This window comes from Protopterus annectens, chromosome 4.part0, assembly GCF_019279795.1.
Source record: "Protopterus annectens isolate FY-2018-M chromosome 4.part0, PAN1.0, whole genome shotgun sequence".
NCBI classification, from domain to species: Eukaryota; Metazoa; Chordata; order Ceratodontiformes; family Protopteridae; genus Protopterus; species Protopterus annectens.
In genome coordinates this window covers 1,702,821,642-1,702,837,708 of record NC_056733.1, presented here as the reverse complement: position 1 = coordinate 1,702,837,708, position 16,067 = coordinate 1,702,821,642, and the positions used below count along the sequence as shown (strand labels likewise).

Below are 16,067 nucleotides of genomic sequence, written 5' to 3'. Positions count from 1 at the left end.
TCCTTAACTCTGAAATTCATGCATACGCATGTACATTTCTCTCAACTGTAATTTAAAACAAAAACTCATTATGATGTCAATCTTCACCATTTGGAAAAAAAACTGTATTATCTTCATTACAACACTTCATAGTAAATGACGGATGTCACTTTCTACAGATGCCCCCCCCCCCCATTCTAAAAAACAGTTTTGCAATCACAGTATGAGCCCACCTTAAGGTCTATAACCAAATGTGTCATTTTACTTTTTTGTGACAATATTTCATTAAAACATTACAATAAATTTGGGGTGAAACCCCCAAAACACAGGAGTCTTAATATTCTGATGTGAGATTTTCAACAGACACATTTTATCTAGACAACTGATAGCTGAAGAACAAGAAAGCTGCTCTGGTTCTTCATACCCTTAAATCAACCTTAAATCTTCATCAGATGTGTGCACTGTAATAAACCAAACACTAGCTCATGCTAATATACTCACCATCTCAGTGATGTCAAAGGAACTTGTAACAGTTTATTCAAGCACTTTAAGGTACCTTGTTTCTGTAGAGTTGGGTCATTTCTGATACCTGGAAGCTGTAGTATAGCTAATGCACGTACTTGGAAAGACACAACTTTCCAAAAAACAACACAAAAGACAGCTGAAAACAAACACTAATACCAAGAAGGAAAAAAAATGACAAACCCTGTACCTAAATGGTGCAGAAATGGGGACAGCTGGGACAAAAGGCAATTTCAATATAAGATGAGTGTTCACTAATGATTACAATCTATAACCTACACTTAAGAAAACATAGATGAAATAAGTTCCAAACTGCTATGTACTCCATTCAAGTACGCGTGTGTGTGTGTGTGTGTGTGTGTGTGTGTGTGTGTGTGTGTGTGTGTGTGTGTGTGTGTGTGTGTGTGTGCGCGCACGTATGCACACAGGCACAACACTCTATCCAGGATTACTTTTCATGCCTTGTGCCCACCAAGTGCTGTGACTTGACGTTGACTAAAATGGTTAAATTGGATACTAGAGAATGAATGAATGGACGTCAGGCACCTGCAGCCAAATCTATCCTGTCAATACCCATAATAACTCCATATATAAAGAAGCAGTGTCAATAAAGTATAACAGAACAGATGCATCTGGATAACCAGATATGTCATACAGAGGGCTGCAGTAAAAAGAAATATACCAATAGTACTATTACAACTACTAATTTATTATTATTTTTATTATTAATTATTACTACTATTATTATTATTATTACTATTATCATCATCATCATCATCATTATATGCTGCTGTAGGCCTGCTTTAGCTAACAAACACAGCCCTAAATGGTGGAACTATACAGTGGAACTTAAGGGTCCTAGCTCTTGAAACAGTACTGCAGACATATAAGTCTGACTTTTTTTGAACTCTAGTAATTACTTGTCATACATAATGTCTGAGAATAGCTCTACTCCTATTGGCAATGAAAGGGCCATAAAATATTTAGAAGCTGACAACTTTGGCCAAGCACACACACCTGCTGAGTCAAAGGAGCACGAACGCACAGACAGGACCCAGTTACCTGTGCAATGGCACTGTCACTCTCATTCAGGTTTTTCCGCAAGGACTTCACTTCAAGCTCTTTCTCATGCAGTCGTTTCTCAAAGCCTCGTACGACATCCTCCACCGACTGAGAAAGTTCATAAGGAGCAATATTTTCCTCATAACAGAGCAGGCGGCTTAGGGTGGCCATACTCTTGCAGGAGAAGCGCCCACTGTCTGAATTTGAATTGTCCCTGGAGCCCAGGAAGCCCCGATCTAGTGAACCTCCAATGTGGTTAATGTGAGACATGGAGGCACTAATAGGTCCAAGAGGTGGTTTGAAACCTGGCCTGCTTGTTGGTAGTGGTAGGCTGTTCATAGAGTTATGGCAGGACTCTGACATCTTATCCTCATGACTTGTAACAATGTGAATTTGGTGGGTTTGAGGGCTGTCCCTTCTCATTGGAGAGCCTTGGCACATGGCACTGTTCCTGTTACATAACATGTTCAGGCTGCTGATACTGTCCATGACTTCTTCATCTCTGGATGCCAGGCTCTGCAAAGAACTGAAATTTTTTGGAGCAACTCGTTGAAAGGCAGAAGGTTTGGGTCGAGCCTAGAAAAACAGAGACAGTGTTCAGCATTGTTGCATTTCTTCAAGCCCTACACAAATATATTTGAGTGAAGTTTTTTACACACAGTAGCAAAAAAAGCAAAATGTTCTACATTCTATATGCACACACACACACACTATATATATATATTATATATATATATTTGTGCCCGGTGGCATTTTTAAAAAGAAAAAGGCAAAGATTCTTTTTTTATGCGGAATGTGCTGTTACTAGTTCAATAAACATGAACTACACACCTGCACAGTCCCCACAGTTTTTTTCTTAAATACTATATTATGCATTTTCACTACTTCTGACAGACTAGTTAAGTGCCTAACATGGTGTTCACCAAGACATCATCAATCTCCATTTGCTAGGGCCGAGAAGGGATAGTTGTTAACTCCGTTCTCAGTCTGTGTGAACAGGGTATTTGGTGATCAGTACTGGGAAGCAAAGTGCAAGGTAGAACTTCACAATGATTACAGAAACATTCACTTAATCCTCTTTTAATCACATTATAATTTATTGTAAAAATTTAGCAAATGCATGCCTCATCATAAATACAACAGAATTTCACAAAACAAGCGTTTTTCCTGGGAGACAACCACCTTCCACCCCCTACCCCTGCTAAATTTTATATAGAGACATAAAAGTATAGATTTTTAGAACCAGAAAAATACATGCCTTCTCACATCTTGGCCCTTCTGGACAAGTGGTGTTACCCGCACCAATCTCCTTGTTTTCCCTGTAGTACACTTTGCTGTAGACATTTTCTCCATCATCACTTCCGTGTTCTCTTTTGGCAAAGGCATTCCCATTTATGATCTTACTACCTGTCTTTTGTTGTTTTTTGGCACTATTTAAGTAGTTCAGCAGATCCCTTTGAGTAATGCCTTTTGTGAACAACCCATCAGGTTGTCGAATTCTTGGAGAAGCCATCGATTTACCTTTGAGTCTACCTGGAGGGCTCTCTTGTTTCTCAATTAGACTGCTGACACTTCCCATTTTACACTGTGTGTCCCAAGGCCCAGAAGTAGTAGGTTCAACACTGTGAAGCTGCTTGCTAGGGTCACAGGTAATTGCGCAGGACTGAAGGGTTGCCATGGAGACTCAAAGAGGTAGAATCTGCAGACACTAAAAGAAAAAAAAAAACATTATTTCCATATATACTTAAACTACATAGTCAAAATAAACAATTAGGAAACCAAACTGGATGAAATAGATCTTTTCTGGACAAATCCTGTGACAAAAAATGCTATCCAAGAACTTTCCTAACATATACAGTAGGCTGCAATTATTCCAAAATACACATCAAAGCAACATATTAACAAGTACTGAAATACACTAACATTTAGCAAAGTACAAAGACAAGAAGAGAAACTTTTAAAATCTATGTGCATACAAGATGCCAAGGTGCTGATAAATGATGTGGAAATCATACCCAAGCACAAGACAGATGTTGCCTGATGAACCACAAAAATGAAAAACAATGGAAGTGTCTGAAACAGCTACAGTACAACAGACAAAGTGGATGCCCACAAAGTTCACAAAGGGACTACAACAAAAGCAAGTGCAGGATAATGCAAGTAAAGTCAACCCCGTGATTTAAGGGGAGTAAAGGTCCATCAGCCACGAGACTCAGACTCATTTAGATACTCAGGCGCTTGACAGAGCTGTCAAGGAAAGACAGGCATGCCCATCCTGGTGGTGGTGCTGGGGCTAGAATGGTATGCATAACGACACAATGCCTTGCAGTAAGGGCAGCACTGCATAAGCATCTTGGGTGCAGAGTTTCAGTCCAACAAGCCATATCTGGTGGTGGTCCCTATTAGCTAATACACAACAGCATGTACTCACAGAAGGGGGGTGCTGTAGGTGTTCACTGTGATGTGGGTAGCTCTTTATCCAAACAGAGAGTGGAGTTAGGCCATTTATACACCCTCACTACTGGCAAGGACAGAAGCAACCCTCATGGCTGGCTGAAGGATGCCCCCCCCGACAGCTCTTCTCTCCATAGTTCTGGGATCCCTTCCCCAGAGAGGACTGAATAGGCTCAGATCCAGTTGGGGAGGTTTCATGGTCAGCATGCACAGGGACAAAAATACACACATACACACGCATGCACACATGCACGCACACACACACACACAAAAAGAACGTGATAGGTAAGCTCAAAAACAGCATTACAAAACCTACCCTAAGGGCCCTCTGCTTAGATTTAGATCTGAACTTGAACTATATTTATGCGCTTTTAGCACAGCAGGAGGCAGTACGCTGATCACAAGTGACCATTTACAGGTACTGAAAGAAAGTATAACAGTGAGGCAGCAAGATGCACATATCCAAAACAGAACAGAAAGTAACAATATATAACAAAACTGTTCAGTTGTAAATTGAAAGTAGGTGGGAATTACCGTGACAAAAGGATGGACATTTAGGACTATAACTTCCAGCTTTCATAACTGAAAATAAGTGATTTGGTGACTTAACAACAAATATGGTCAAAATTATGCATTTAGCAGTCACGCTGATAGGTGTGGTGGCGAGATGAAAACCCAAAATGCCAGCATTCTGAGTTCGTTTAGTTGGCAGCGACAGATGGAGTATAATGGAAAGCATGACTCACAAGCTGCTTTCTCGTGCCTAAGTATGGGAATCCCATATCATGCAAGTGCTTTCTGAAAGAAAACAGAGGTAAAATCTGGGTAGACAAAACTGCGCGGTAGAAATGCAGGAGACAAATATGTGTTAGACAGAAATGGACAACGCAACTGTACACAACAACAATTTTTTGTGTGCACTGAATATCTGCAGACTAATCAAATCAGGGATGTTGGGCAACTACACATAGCTCTTCTGTAAAGTGACAAACCTTTACTGTCAGTTCTCAACCTCTCTTACATTGTGAAGTTAAGTGTGCCAAAGAAAGAAAATGTCTGTGTCAGGGAGATAGTTGCAAGAGCTGGGGGAAAAAAAAAAGAAACTGATAAAATGAAGTTGGAAGATAGACAAAAAGAAGCTTCCCATCTAATATACAGAGCAAGAAGAACATAAGAATCATGAATGTGAAGAATATGGATATGTATGACAAGGGATTTCATTTCAAGAACTACCACCCAAACAGTACTATAGAAGTATATGTAAGTTATGTACTCACCATAACGACAGATCTGTGTTGTCTCTCTCCGTCTGGTTCTACCAGTGGGACTTCAGATACAACTCGGATCTGTCATCAGCCAATTCTAAAGCCTTCAGCCCATCTTGGCTCCGTCTCCCTTACCCATAACTTCCCGTTTCTCCACCAACTTCCTACATCGAGTTTGCCCCATGAGTCACAATATAATGATACAACATATCCAACCAGTCCCCACTTCCTCCACAGATGCAAGAAAAACACCCAGGGGAAATGTGAGACTCCAGGTAAGCAGAATGAAATAACCTCTGCTGTCTGGTCATCAGAGATGGAAAGACTGGCCAAAGCTACAAGAAGGTCAGCAAGGTTGAACCAAATGGAGAGAGAACACAGACCTATTATTAAGGTTAGTACATAACTTTTACATCTGATGTTCATCTGGATTCACCCTGTGGAAGCAGCCCAACAACTGGTCAGAGGAACAGATGAAAACTGGGAGGGGGTGCTGGCTGGAGATATCTAACCCTTCTCCCTGGAAGAGAACATCCTCTCCACAATGTCGAAAGTGCAGGTCGAAGCAGGCCTCTCAGATCTGAGGATCCTGGAACACAGGCTACCGAAGACAACCCTGAACTCGAAGGGACACTGCCTAGACCAGATGTTGTGATCAGAGATGAGCTGTCCATAGCTGATTCTCTGAAAGGGAGTGATGATCCTGAAGCAAGAACTGTTGACCCCTGCCCAGAATCTCCAGCCTTGACACCAGGACTCTGAGATGCCGATGGCCTTGAACAAGTCAAGATTGAGGCTACCAAGAAGCAGGACAGATCCAAAGACCACCACAGGCTGCTGGATCTGATCTGTAGAATGGAAACTCAACTGGCTTCAAAGACTTTAGATCAGAAGGAGCCAAGGGATGAAATCTAAAAGACAGAGGTGAAGGTCATGGAGTTTGAGTTAGACCCAAGGGAATAAGTCTTAATTGTATCTGTGCCTGTAAACAGGATTGCATCAGCTGCTCCAGATGACACTGTTTGATGCTACCCATGGACCTCAACTACTGGACAAATGAGGCCACCAAGGATGACTTTGAGGGTCTATGCAATGAGGACCCCGCATACCAGATCCGAGCCTGGGAAGCTCTGAACTAGAGTGGAGAGGGGGAGAACACTGGTGAGTGAGGAGGACTGCAAGGAGGAAGAAAGTGATGCTACCCTGCCAGAAGGTGCCCCTTTGATCAGAAAAGAGCTCAGAATGCTTGGAGGTGAAGATGTCTTACATGAAGCTTTTGGTGCGGAAGGCAATTGGCTCACAGATGTCAGAGCCGAACTTAGTGCCAATGTACCCTGGCAGGCCAAAATATTACAGACCTTTGGACCCAGGGAACCCAATGTAGCCATCCCAGAGGTGGAGGCCGAAGAAGACCTCTTGTGCTCCATCTTGGAGTGCTTGCAGTCTCATGGCCAAAGCTTCTCAGACCCAGTCTTGGGATCTGGGGAGAAGCCTTGGAAGCAGAAACAGATGAAGGTGAGCTGGATGGCAAAAAACCTCTTTAAAATGAGCTTGGCCTTGTGCTTTTTAATAACACGTGAGCCAAAGATCTCTCAGATAGTCTGGAACTTGGCAATAAACATATTTGTGCATCCTGGGAGGGCAATTTGTGACCACAGTAGATGCATTTTTAAACCCCTTGTCAATCCTACCACAAAACACACACACACACACACACACACACACACACACACACACACACACACACACACACACACACCAGTAAAAATAGAAAAAACTAACACGGGGGAAAAGTGCAGGAAGGGTATAAGGGGCAAGGGAAAAGAAATTTCACTACTCCTACACAAGATTCCCAAGGAAAAAAAAAATAAACACCAAGCGGAGTTAAGGACCAAGCTGCAATCCACATATGGTGGCAAACTAGATCTGGGGAGGTGATGGAGGAGTGGGGATTTATGGGTAAGGGAGGCAGAGCCAAAACATGGTACAGGCTTTAAAATAGGTGTATAGGTGTCAGATAAGAGTTGGATCCAAAATTCTACTGGTTAAATCCAGACACGGCAGACAACATTGGATCATCAATATTTCACAAGCATCAAGACCAAATACAAATGTATCCAAATACAAATGTTTTTGTAAGGGGGACAGCTCTTCAGCACTCCCTCAGCACCCACACTCCCTTGTGTCTAAATATACCAACTCCAAAGTAGTTCAACTTTGGGGGTAAGAAAATACTTTCCTATTACCAAGATTCAGCAATATTTAAAGGTAGCAGACTGGCAATGTTTAATGCTACCACACTTTATGTACCACCTACTTATTTATTTCGTACAATGTAATGAATGGCAGACACAAAATGTCAACAAACTAATGACTTACTGCAAATATAGTATAATGCATCATGGGATACAAAAGACTACATTTACAGATACCCATGGGTAGGAAAATGGGTAGAAGTAATAAATAGCCCAAACTTTAAAGAAAGCAGACGCTGCAAAGATTTAAAATGAGATAAGATTTTGCTGAACTTTGAAAGGAGAGAAAATAATATTGCTGTACAAGACACATATGAATAAGGAAGAAAAAATGGATAAAGACGGCTTTGGAATTTCACGATGACCCTTGAGGTTAAAAAGGAAAAACAGTCAATCCCAGACCCAAGTGGAGCGCAAACCACCGCAAGTCAACAAGAACTGCCAGTCTTGTTTCAAATGCTGAACTTTCAGTAGCATTTAGATAGAGAAGGCTAACCCCTCACCTCCACCCACCCTGCAGGACACTTTTTGTGAGTTTTACTGGTATGTGTTTTATTATATATTACATTTGTTAACAGGGTTGTGTCTGACTGATTTGATTTTTTTTTCTTAGCACTGTGATTCAATTATCTGCAGCACAACAAAAATGAATATACCGATAAAAGCACCAAAGTAATATAAAGGTGGAAAAGGGAGACTGAATTGCAATAGACATGGTACAGCTACTGCCTGCTAATGCAAGGAATCGTATGAATCACGATTGAGGAAATGCTGTTTTATTCAAACTAAAAAGAATGGTGTGTGTTTTAAGTTGAAGAAACTCACCTGCACTATAGGAAGCCAAGAGGGAAAAGTAGAGAATGAAGAGTAAGTGTACGTTTGGAAATGTTCCTGCAGTCTTCTTTACGTAGGGGAAACAAAAAGATCTTTTAAGGTAAGACTGTAGGAGCATGTTAGGGATATTAAAAACAACAAATGTTAAAATCCTGTAGCTGTCCATTTTAATATGGTTCATGGGGGATTTTTGCTGATTTGAGGGCATGTGTATTGGAACAAGTTTTTGCTGAAAATGCTTCTTTGTTGAAAAATAAATTACCCAAGTGTTTAAACTGGGAATATACCTGGAAAGCCCTTTTGCAATTTAGTAATTTTACTACATAATTGTCTTGTTAATGCTAATTGACTTGACTTTTTAATGGTGTTTGTTAACTTCCAGAAGGCTATTTAGCCGAGGTGCTAGAATTGTTATTCTACTGACAATAAACCTATTTTTTTTTATGTAGTTCATTTTGTTACTGGCTTTGCTGTATTTTAATTTTGAAGATGGTTTGTGGTTAGTGGTTTGTGTGTATCTATGGTCAGAGATCCTTCTTGCAATTACCATGCATCTTTCAGGATGATGGTTTAGATTCTACTCAAAAAAACATGGAACAATATGTTATACCATCCAAAGATCGACCCATGGAAGGTAATTTGGTGGCCAGAAGTGTGGAACCTGCCAAGTCTTGGGAAAGGTTACTAGGGGAAGGCAGAAGTAAAAGATCAGGTAATCTTTTCCATTGTGTGGGTCAAGGGGAGATGGTACAGTTTCCTTTTGATTTTTGGGTTAATATTGAGTCTTTGGAGAAACTGTTGCTGAAAGAGAATGTGCTGCATTTTAACATCTTAAGTTTAAAATGTTATTTAGAAATGGATGTTACAAGTCGAGGTCTAAGGTTTATAAAGAATCCTGCTGCACCCTTTGATTCTTCTGATCCAACTGATTTGCAGTTTGAAAGCAGGTGGACTGCTGTGGCACATATGTGAGTGTTATTCTAATACATATTCTTACTGAAAGATGGTTAAGTTAAAAGTTAAAGATAATGATGCTGCTGCTTGCTTCTCTGCCTCTGGCTTGTCCAGACAACAGTGGGCAGTGTTATGTATATTTTTTTTTTATATATTTTTTTGAAGTTATTTTGCAGTTTTAATATATAATGGACATCTAATATTGACAAATAGGAAAAAAAACTAATAATGGGAGACACACAAGACACTACTATAATACTGGAAGAGCATAAAAAAACTGGAATCAGGGGATCAGTAAGTGGTCACTTCGGTAAGAAGAGAAGAAGGCGAGCTAGTGTTGTTTTCTGCTTCCTAAACCGGCGACTAATAGTCTGAAGGTGAAGGAGTGAAGGAATCTCATATCCTCTCCCCTTTACCTACACCTAAACAGTTGGTGGCTTAGCCCGACAATTTTCAGAGGGAAGAAAGACAGGAGAAGAAAAGCTCTCAGAGAAGGAAATAGGGATGGACAATATGTCAGGTATGATAATAAAAGGACTCGATATTGATGTTAAAAATGTTTTTCCTTGGGTAGAAAATCTACTGTTGTTAACTGCGACAATTTCATTGTTAATTTTTCTGGTATTACACTTACTGATGCTGAGTTGTCTGTTTTACAATGTGGTTTGAAATTTGTCCCTACAGGACTGCCTAGGAAACATATTATACAAATGGAGCTTTTTCACTTGGTTAGGAAATTGCATTTACTGGAATTTTTCAATGCTAAAAATTATTTTTCTGATGCTTCTTTTGTTGCTGTGGAGGGGGAAAGTGATGAAGGGGAGGTGGTCTAATCTTGTGACTCCTGTTTAGAATATTACTTTAGTTCAAATTATGTTAATGCAGATTGCTTATTGGATACTTCTGCTGTTCCTTATAAGAGAGTAAGTTTATCCCCATCTTTATGCAACAGTTCTCCTCCATGATTCATTTTGGAGTGGATAACAGCTTTCAGGATTTTTTGAGTAGAAAAGGGAGAGTGTGCTTTAATTTAATGAAGCAAGAATGGAAGGCCCTGCACAAATTAAGTAAGAGGCAGTAATTGGTTATAAAGCCATCAGATAAAGGCCATGAAATCGTGGTTTTACATTTTTCTCAGTATTTAAAGATGTGTATGGATCATTTATCTGATGAGAGGGTTTATAAAATATCTAGTATGTCAGAATACCATGAAGCTATTACAATTTTAACGAGTTACTGGGGAAGGGGTATAGGCTAGGTTACTTATCTAAACAGGATATTGAAGTAAAGTTTAATGCAGAAGAATGTATATTGGCAAAGTTTTATTGTTTTCCCAAGATTCACAAAAGTTTAGTTTCCCCACCAAGTCGACCAACAGTGGCAGCTGTTATGTATTTTTTTTTACATAATATTGGGGTGATGTTACATTCATTCTTAGTGGTCTGTAGTGAAACTGGACTCATATATTAAAGATCAAGTCAGTAGTATGGAGGGATCATTTTTCTGGTTAGTGATTGATGTGAAAAGTTTATATACTAGTACTAAACACTCTGCAGGCCTTGAAGCTTTACATTTTTTTAGGAGAGAGCCCTTTGGCAAATGATGTGATTAAGTTAGCATTTTTAGTTTAACTAATATTTTTTTTAATTTAATCAATGTATCTATCAACAGGTCTGGGATACGGCAATGGATGCACTGTTTGCCCAATGTACACAAATTTAGTTATGGGCTTGTTTGAGATAAAAAAACTTAACTTATATAAAAACTCTAAGGGTTATGTGTTTTTTTATTATAGGTTTATTGATGATTTGATTTTTGTATGTAAAGGAAATTAATCATTTGTGGAAATATTTGTAAGTAATTCACAGGCTAATCATTTTGGTTTGGATTTGATGGCCTACAGGTTGGTATGGTAGTTCATTTTTTGGATTTGAAATTAGAAGGTCATAGTGGTGGACATACAAGTACTAGAATACACAGGAAATTTGAGGGTGGGGCACATTTTTGGGATACTAGGAGTTGTCATCCTCGCTATGTGTTGAATGCCCGACCTTATGGTGAAATGTTAAGAATGAGTAGATTATGTAATGATGTGAAAGTTATGGAAGGAGAAACTGTTTGTACTTGTATCATTTTTAAACAAAGAGGTTACAGTGAGGAACTTATTATGGATGCTCTAAGGAAAGTGTTTCAATTGGAAAATGGTAATAATAGGATAGGTAGCTATGCAGGTAAATGTTATAATATGAGTTTGGAGAAGGGAGGAGAGTGTATGTTGTTACTGTTTTTAATGTGTTAACCCAAGAAATAGTTTATATTATTAAATATTGGTCATTTCTTTTGGGGGGTAGAAGTCATGTTAGGAATTTATACAGAACCCCTTTAGCACCTTTTAAGAAAGGTAAGAATATAAAAGACATTGTGGTTCACAGTTTATTTTGTGCACCGAAACAGGGTTTGGGGAAAGTAATAGGGACTCTAGGTACTAATGCCTGTGGAAGCTGCACAGTTTTAAGTATGTAGTTAAGCTTCTTGACAAAGTTGATGGTGTTGGATATAATCCCATAGCACAGTATACTTGTAATACAAAAGGGGTAGTGTATATTTTGAAATGTTCCTGCAGTCTTTTTTATACAGAGGAAATAAAAAGATCTTTTAAGGTAAGACTACAGGAACACATTAGGTATATTAAAAACAGCAAATGTGAAAATCCTGTACCTGCCCATTATAACATGGTTCATGGGGGGATTTTTGCTGATTTGAGGGGATGTGTATTGGAAGAAGTTTTCTGCTGAAAATGCTTCTTTGCTGAAAAAGAAATTACTATTTAAAGACATGATTTCTATCTTGAAATATGACACACTGACACCTAAGGATTTAAACAGGGAATGTACTTAGAAAGCCCTTTTATAATTTAGTAATTTTATTGGATAATTCTCTTGTTAATGTTAAATGACTTGACTTTTTAATGGAATACTCTTTCTGTGTTTAACTCCCAGAAGCCTGTTTAGCTGAGTTGCTATAAAAGTGAATTGTTTTTCTACTGACTAAATCTTTATTTTTTTGGTGTAGTTCCTTTTGGTTTGTGGTTAGAGAATGAAGAATAGTTGGTTGTTTTGGTTAGTAGGAGAGAAAGCATTACATAGGATAGGATAGGTTGCTGTCATGCCCCCAAAACATGGAATTTGTGAAGTTTTGCAAAGTTTCTGGAACAACAGGTAGACAAACAACTGTTCATAAAGCCTGCTTGCAAGGATGCCACACAGGTTAATGATTGTTTATAGGCTATGACTAAACACATGTATATCACAGGCAGATAATACATTTTAAATATTCTGAAAACAAGATTACCAACTGGATGGAAGTTGTTATAAAATGAGAAATAGTGCACTTTATAACTAAACTATCTAAAAGAATAAAGTTAATACATGCAGTACAAGGGACATACAATTCATCTATAAACTAGGGAAATGAATTTTCTGACAGAAATACAGTTACAATAAATGCAGACAAAATAGGCTGCATACTTTGAAGGATATATGTTAATATGTCAACTGTATCGATCAATGAGTGAAAAAAAAACAAGCCACTATTAGATGCTGACTAAAACCCTGCTAAATGTTATCTTGCTTGATCTAAAGGAATTGAGAAATAACCGGGCAAGACCCCTCTCCTATTTGTGGACTTCACCTCTTCATATCTTGTACTTAGATATATGAACTTCACGGTTGCACTAGTGTGGAGAAAACAGAAATGCCCAAAAGGGAGAAAACAGTAAGCACACAAACAGATCTTGCATTCACTGCATTTAATAACAAATACAGTTGTGGAAATAATTTTGAGGAAACAGGATCAAGGTGTAAATGGACGACCACGAATCATTAAACCACATGTAGAACCCCCCCCCAAAAAAAAAATGATTCGGGATACTTGGAAAACTATGATGTAGACAAGTTTTAGGAGCTTTGTTGATATAACTGTATCAAGTGATTACAGCACAGTGCAATTGCTTGGGATGCTATGTGGAATGAGGGTATACACACACCAAGAATAAGGTGGCACAGCACTGCAGTGGTTAGTGTTACTGCATTACTTCACTTGGTCACCTGGTTCAGTTCTCAGGTGGGATACTTATGTAGATTTTGCATATATTTTCTCCAAAGTAGTCACTTTCCTCACAAATTCCAAAATACGCTGACAGGGTAACAGGCAATACTAAGACGTTCCTACTTGTGCATCCAAGTATGGCTATACAAGTGTATGTGCCCATCTATGACCCAGAATTCCACATGGGACTGCTTTCTGCCTTGCATCTGTCACATGCTGGTATTGGATCCAGTATCCTGCAGCCCTAAGAGGATGTAGTGGGTACTGGAAACAGAATAAAAATTAGAAAAATATGTAAAGAAATAATAATGAAGCAAATATTAGACAAGTTAAAAAACTGCATGATTTAATGGACAGCATTACAAATAAAAACTAGAGAGACATGAAAGTACTGATAACTTATGTAAAGCAGACACAGGTCAGAGTGATGTAAAATTCACATATGCTACATTTTTAAACAGAATGACTGTTATTATTAATGAACACATATGCGGGATGTTAAGGCAAGCTGAGAAATACAGCTCGTAAAGGTTCAAAGCTGGAAGGGCAGACCCAAGTACCAGGATGCAGTCACTTATAAGAAATAATTATAAAATGTTAAGATTTTAAAAATAAAAACACACTTAAAAATTTGTATAGTTTGCATGGAACTTTTGATTATCTAACAATAGCTTAGCAAAAATTGCTAAGATTTTGCCAACCATGGTCTGCTAGTAATTCCAACAGGACATTTGGGAATCTTCTGGCATTGGTCCTTTTCCGTCTAGGACCTTTACTTTCAGAAATTACTACCTTAGTTCATAAAGGGACTCTCTACTCTCTGATTTTAAGAGGGTCTTTAAATTATATCTTTTTGGCTTAACTTTTGACCCATGAGTACTTGTTTGCTTTATTGTTATTATTATTTGTACACTGCTTAACTGTAAGCGCTTGAATAAACTAAACTGAACATGGAAATGTGAAATTGTGCCAGTGGGCAAGATTTCAAGGAGGATGACATGGCTCATAATGATAACCTGAGGCTGTTCAGGACATTACTTATCATTAATGTGACTAAAATTTCTTCATTCAAATGTATTTACAGTACATTGACAAGAATGTTATTTAATGCAAGACACCTGCAGTGAAATGAGCAGTAGCACATCATATTGTAAAATATACTAATAAGAACACCAATAAAAGCATGCAAAGAAAGAACAAAATGGATTTGTAGGTTGACTCTGTGCATGTGTGTGTGTGTGTGTGTGTGTGTGTGTGCGTGTGTGTCTTTCGGCTTTTCCCGGTTAGGGGTCGCCACAGCGGAACTCCGGTCCGCTAATGATTGGCAGTTGATTTTTACGTACCGAGTTGCCAGCCCTGATGCACAACCTTCAATGAAGGTACGCCCATTCACGCATGTCTCCACGCAGAAGACGCTCTAGCTGAGAATCGAACCGGACAGCGTCTTACTGTGAGGCGACAACGCTACCTAAAATTCAACTGATGATATTTATTCAAAGTAAAGAGAAATTAGGGGCACCAAGAAGGCTTCCTGCATTGCAATGAGTCTGCTTTTGTTGACAGGAAGGTTTGCAGCAGAATATCGAATTATGTATGTTTGATTGCTACTTCATTCTTGCTTTCTGCTAGCAAGGTGTACCTCTTTGGAGTTTACCAGAGTTAAGTGTAAGCTTCTTTCACTTTCAGTGTTAACTCACGGTGCGTCATTTTGTGATTCTTTCAAGATTAGCATTAAAGGAATCTGTCATTTTCCCACTGGTGTACAATCTCTGAGTTGGTATATATTACATATGGGGGGGGGGGGCTATGGGAATTGTTTTTATTTTATGTTTTTGCTTTAGGGTGTTCAATGGGTTTCACAAGTCTTGTTTTAGTTGACGGTTTGATAACTGATGAGTTTTCTGCCGATGTTAAGATGGTTTGGTTTTATGATGTAGATCTCACCAAGATTATTAACAAGTATGAAAATACTTATGACGATTACAAAGTTATTCATTGTCACTCAGCACATATACAGTAAGATGACAATAAACAGAAGAATAAAGCAAAACTTCAGTGAACTCTCTCTTAGATGCATTATTCACATTTATACACAGAAATTCATCAAAGAAAAAAACACAGCCATGGGGTTAGGTCCACAAATATTACGACTTCTATAGACAACTGGTTCACATAAAGTCAGTAAAGGAAGCTAAGAATCTAAAAGTTTGCAAAAATGTCTAATGCAGGAGTTAATACAGATTAAATTAATAGCATAATAGAGCCTCAGAAACAGGTTTAACATTGATCATAATAAAGTACAAATACATGGGAAAATATATATAAAGACCCTACACAAACAAGTGGGAAGACTACTTAATAAAATCATACATTAAAGTTAAAACGTGGCAGATGCTGATAATAAGTAGTAGTTTATTTCCAAGGCTGTACTACCATTGTTCATATAGGTGTGTCCCTTCAACATTTTATTCAAACCATCATCCCAGCAGTAAGAACTACTAAAATGGGGATTTATATTAAGAACACAGAACAACTTTTAAAAAATAACAGAACATGTAAATGCCTTTGGTTCTGCAATAAGTAAATACTGGAAATAGGCACTCTGTAAAAACAGAGTGCAGTAGACAATCTAATT

At 38.5% G+C, this 16,067-nt stretch overlaps 1 protein-coding gene across 3 annotated transcripts in view; it reads right to left on the bottom strand.

The window, feature by feature from the left end:
- Positions 1-16,067, bottom strand: part of N4BP3 (NEDD4 binding protein 3) — a 571,688-nt gene that overhangs the window by 159,033 nt on the left and 396,588 nt on the right. For 2 of the 3 annotated variants that reach the window (XM_044069431.1, XM_044069432.1), the window contains exons 2-3: positions 2,822-3,271; positions 1,519-2,139 (exon numbers count right to left, since the gene is read on the bottom strand). In XM_044069431.1, coding sequence (XP_043925366.1) covers positions 1,519-2,139; positions 2,822-3,241 — 1,041 coding nt within the window. In that variant the 5' untranslated portion in view covers positions 3,242-3,271. The remainder of the gene's footprint in view (positions 1-1,518; positions 2,140-2,821; positions 3,272-16,067) is intronic. The other variant, XM_044069433.1, reaches the window with a different exon arrangement.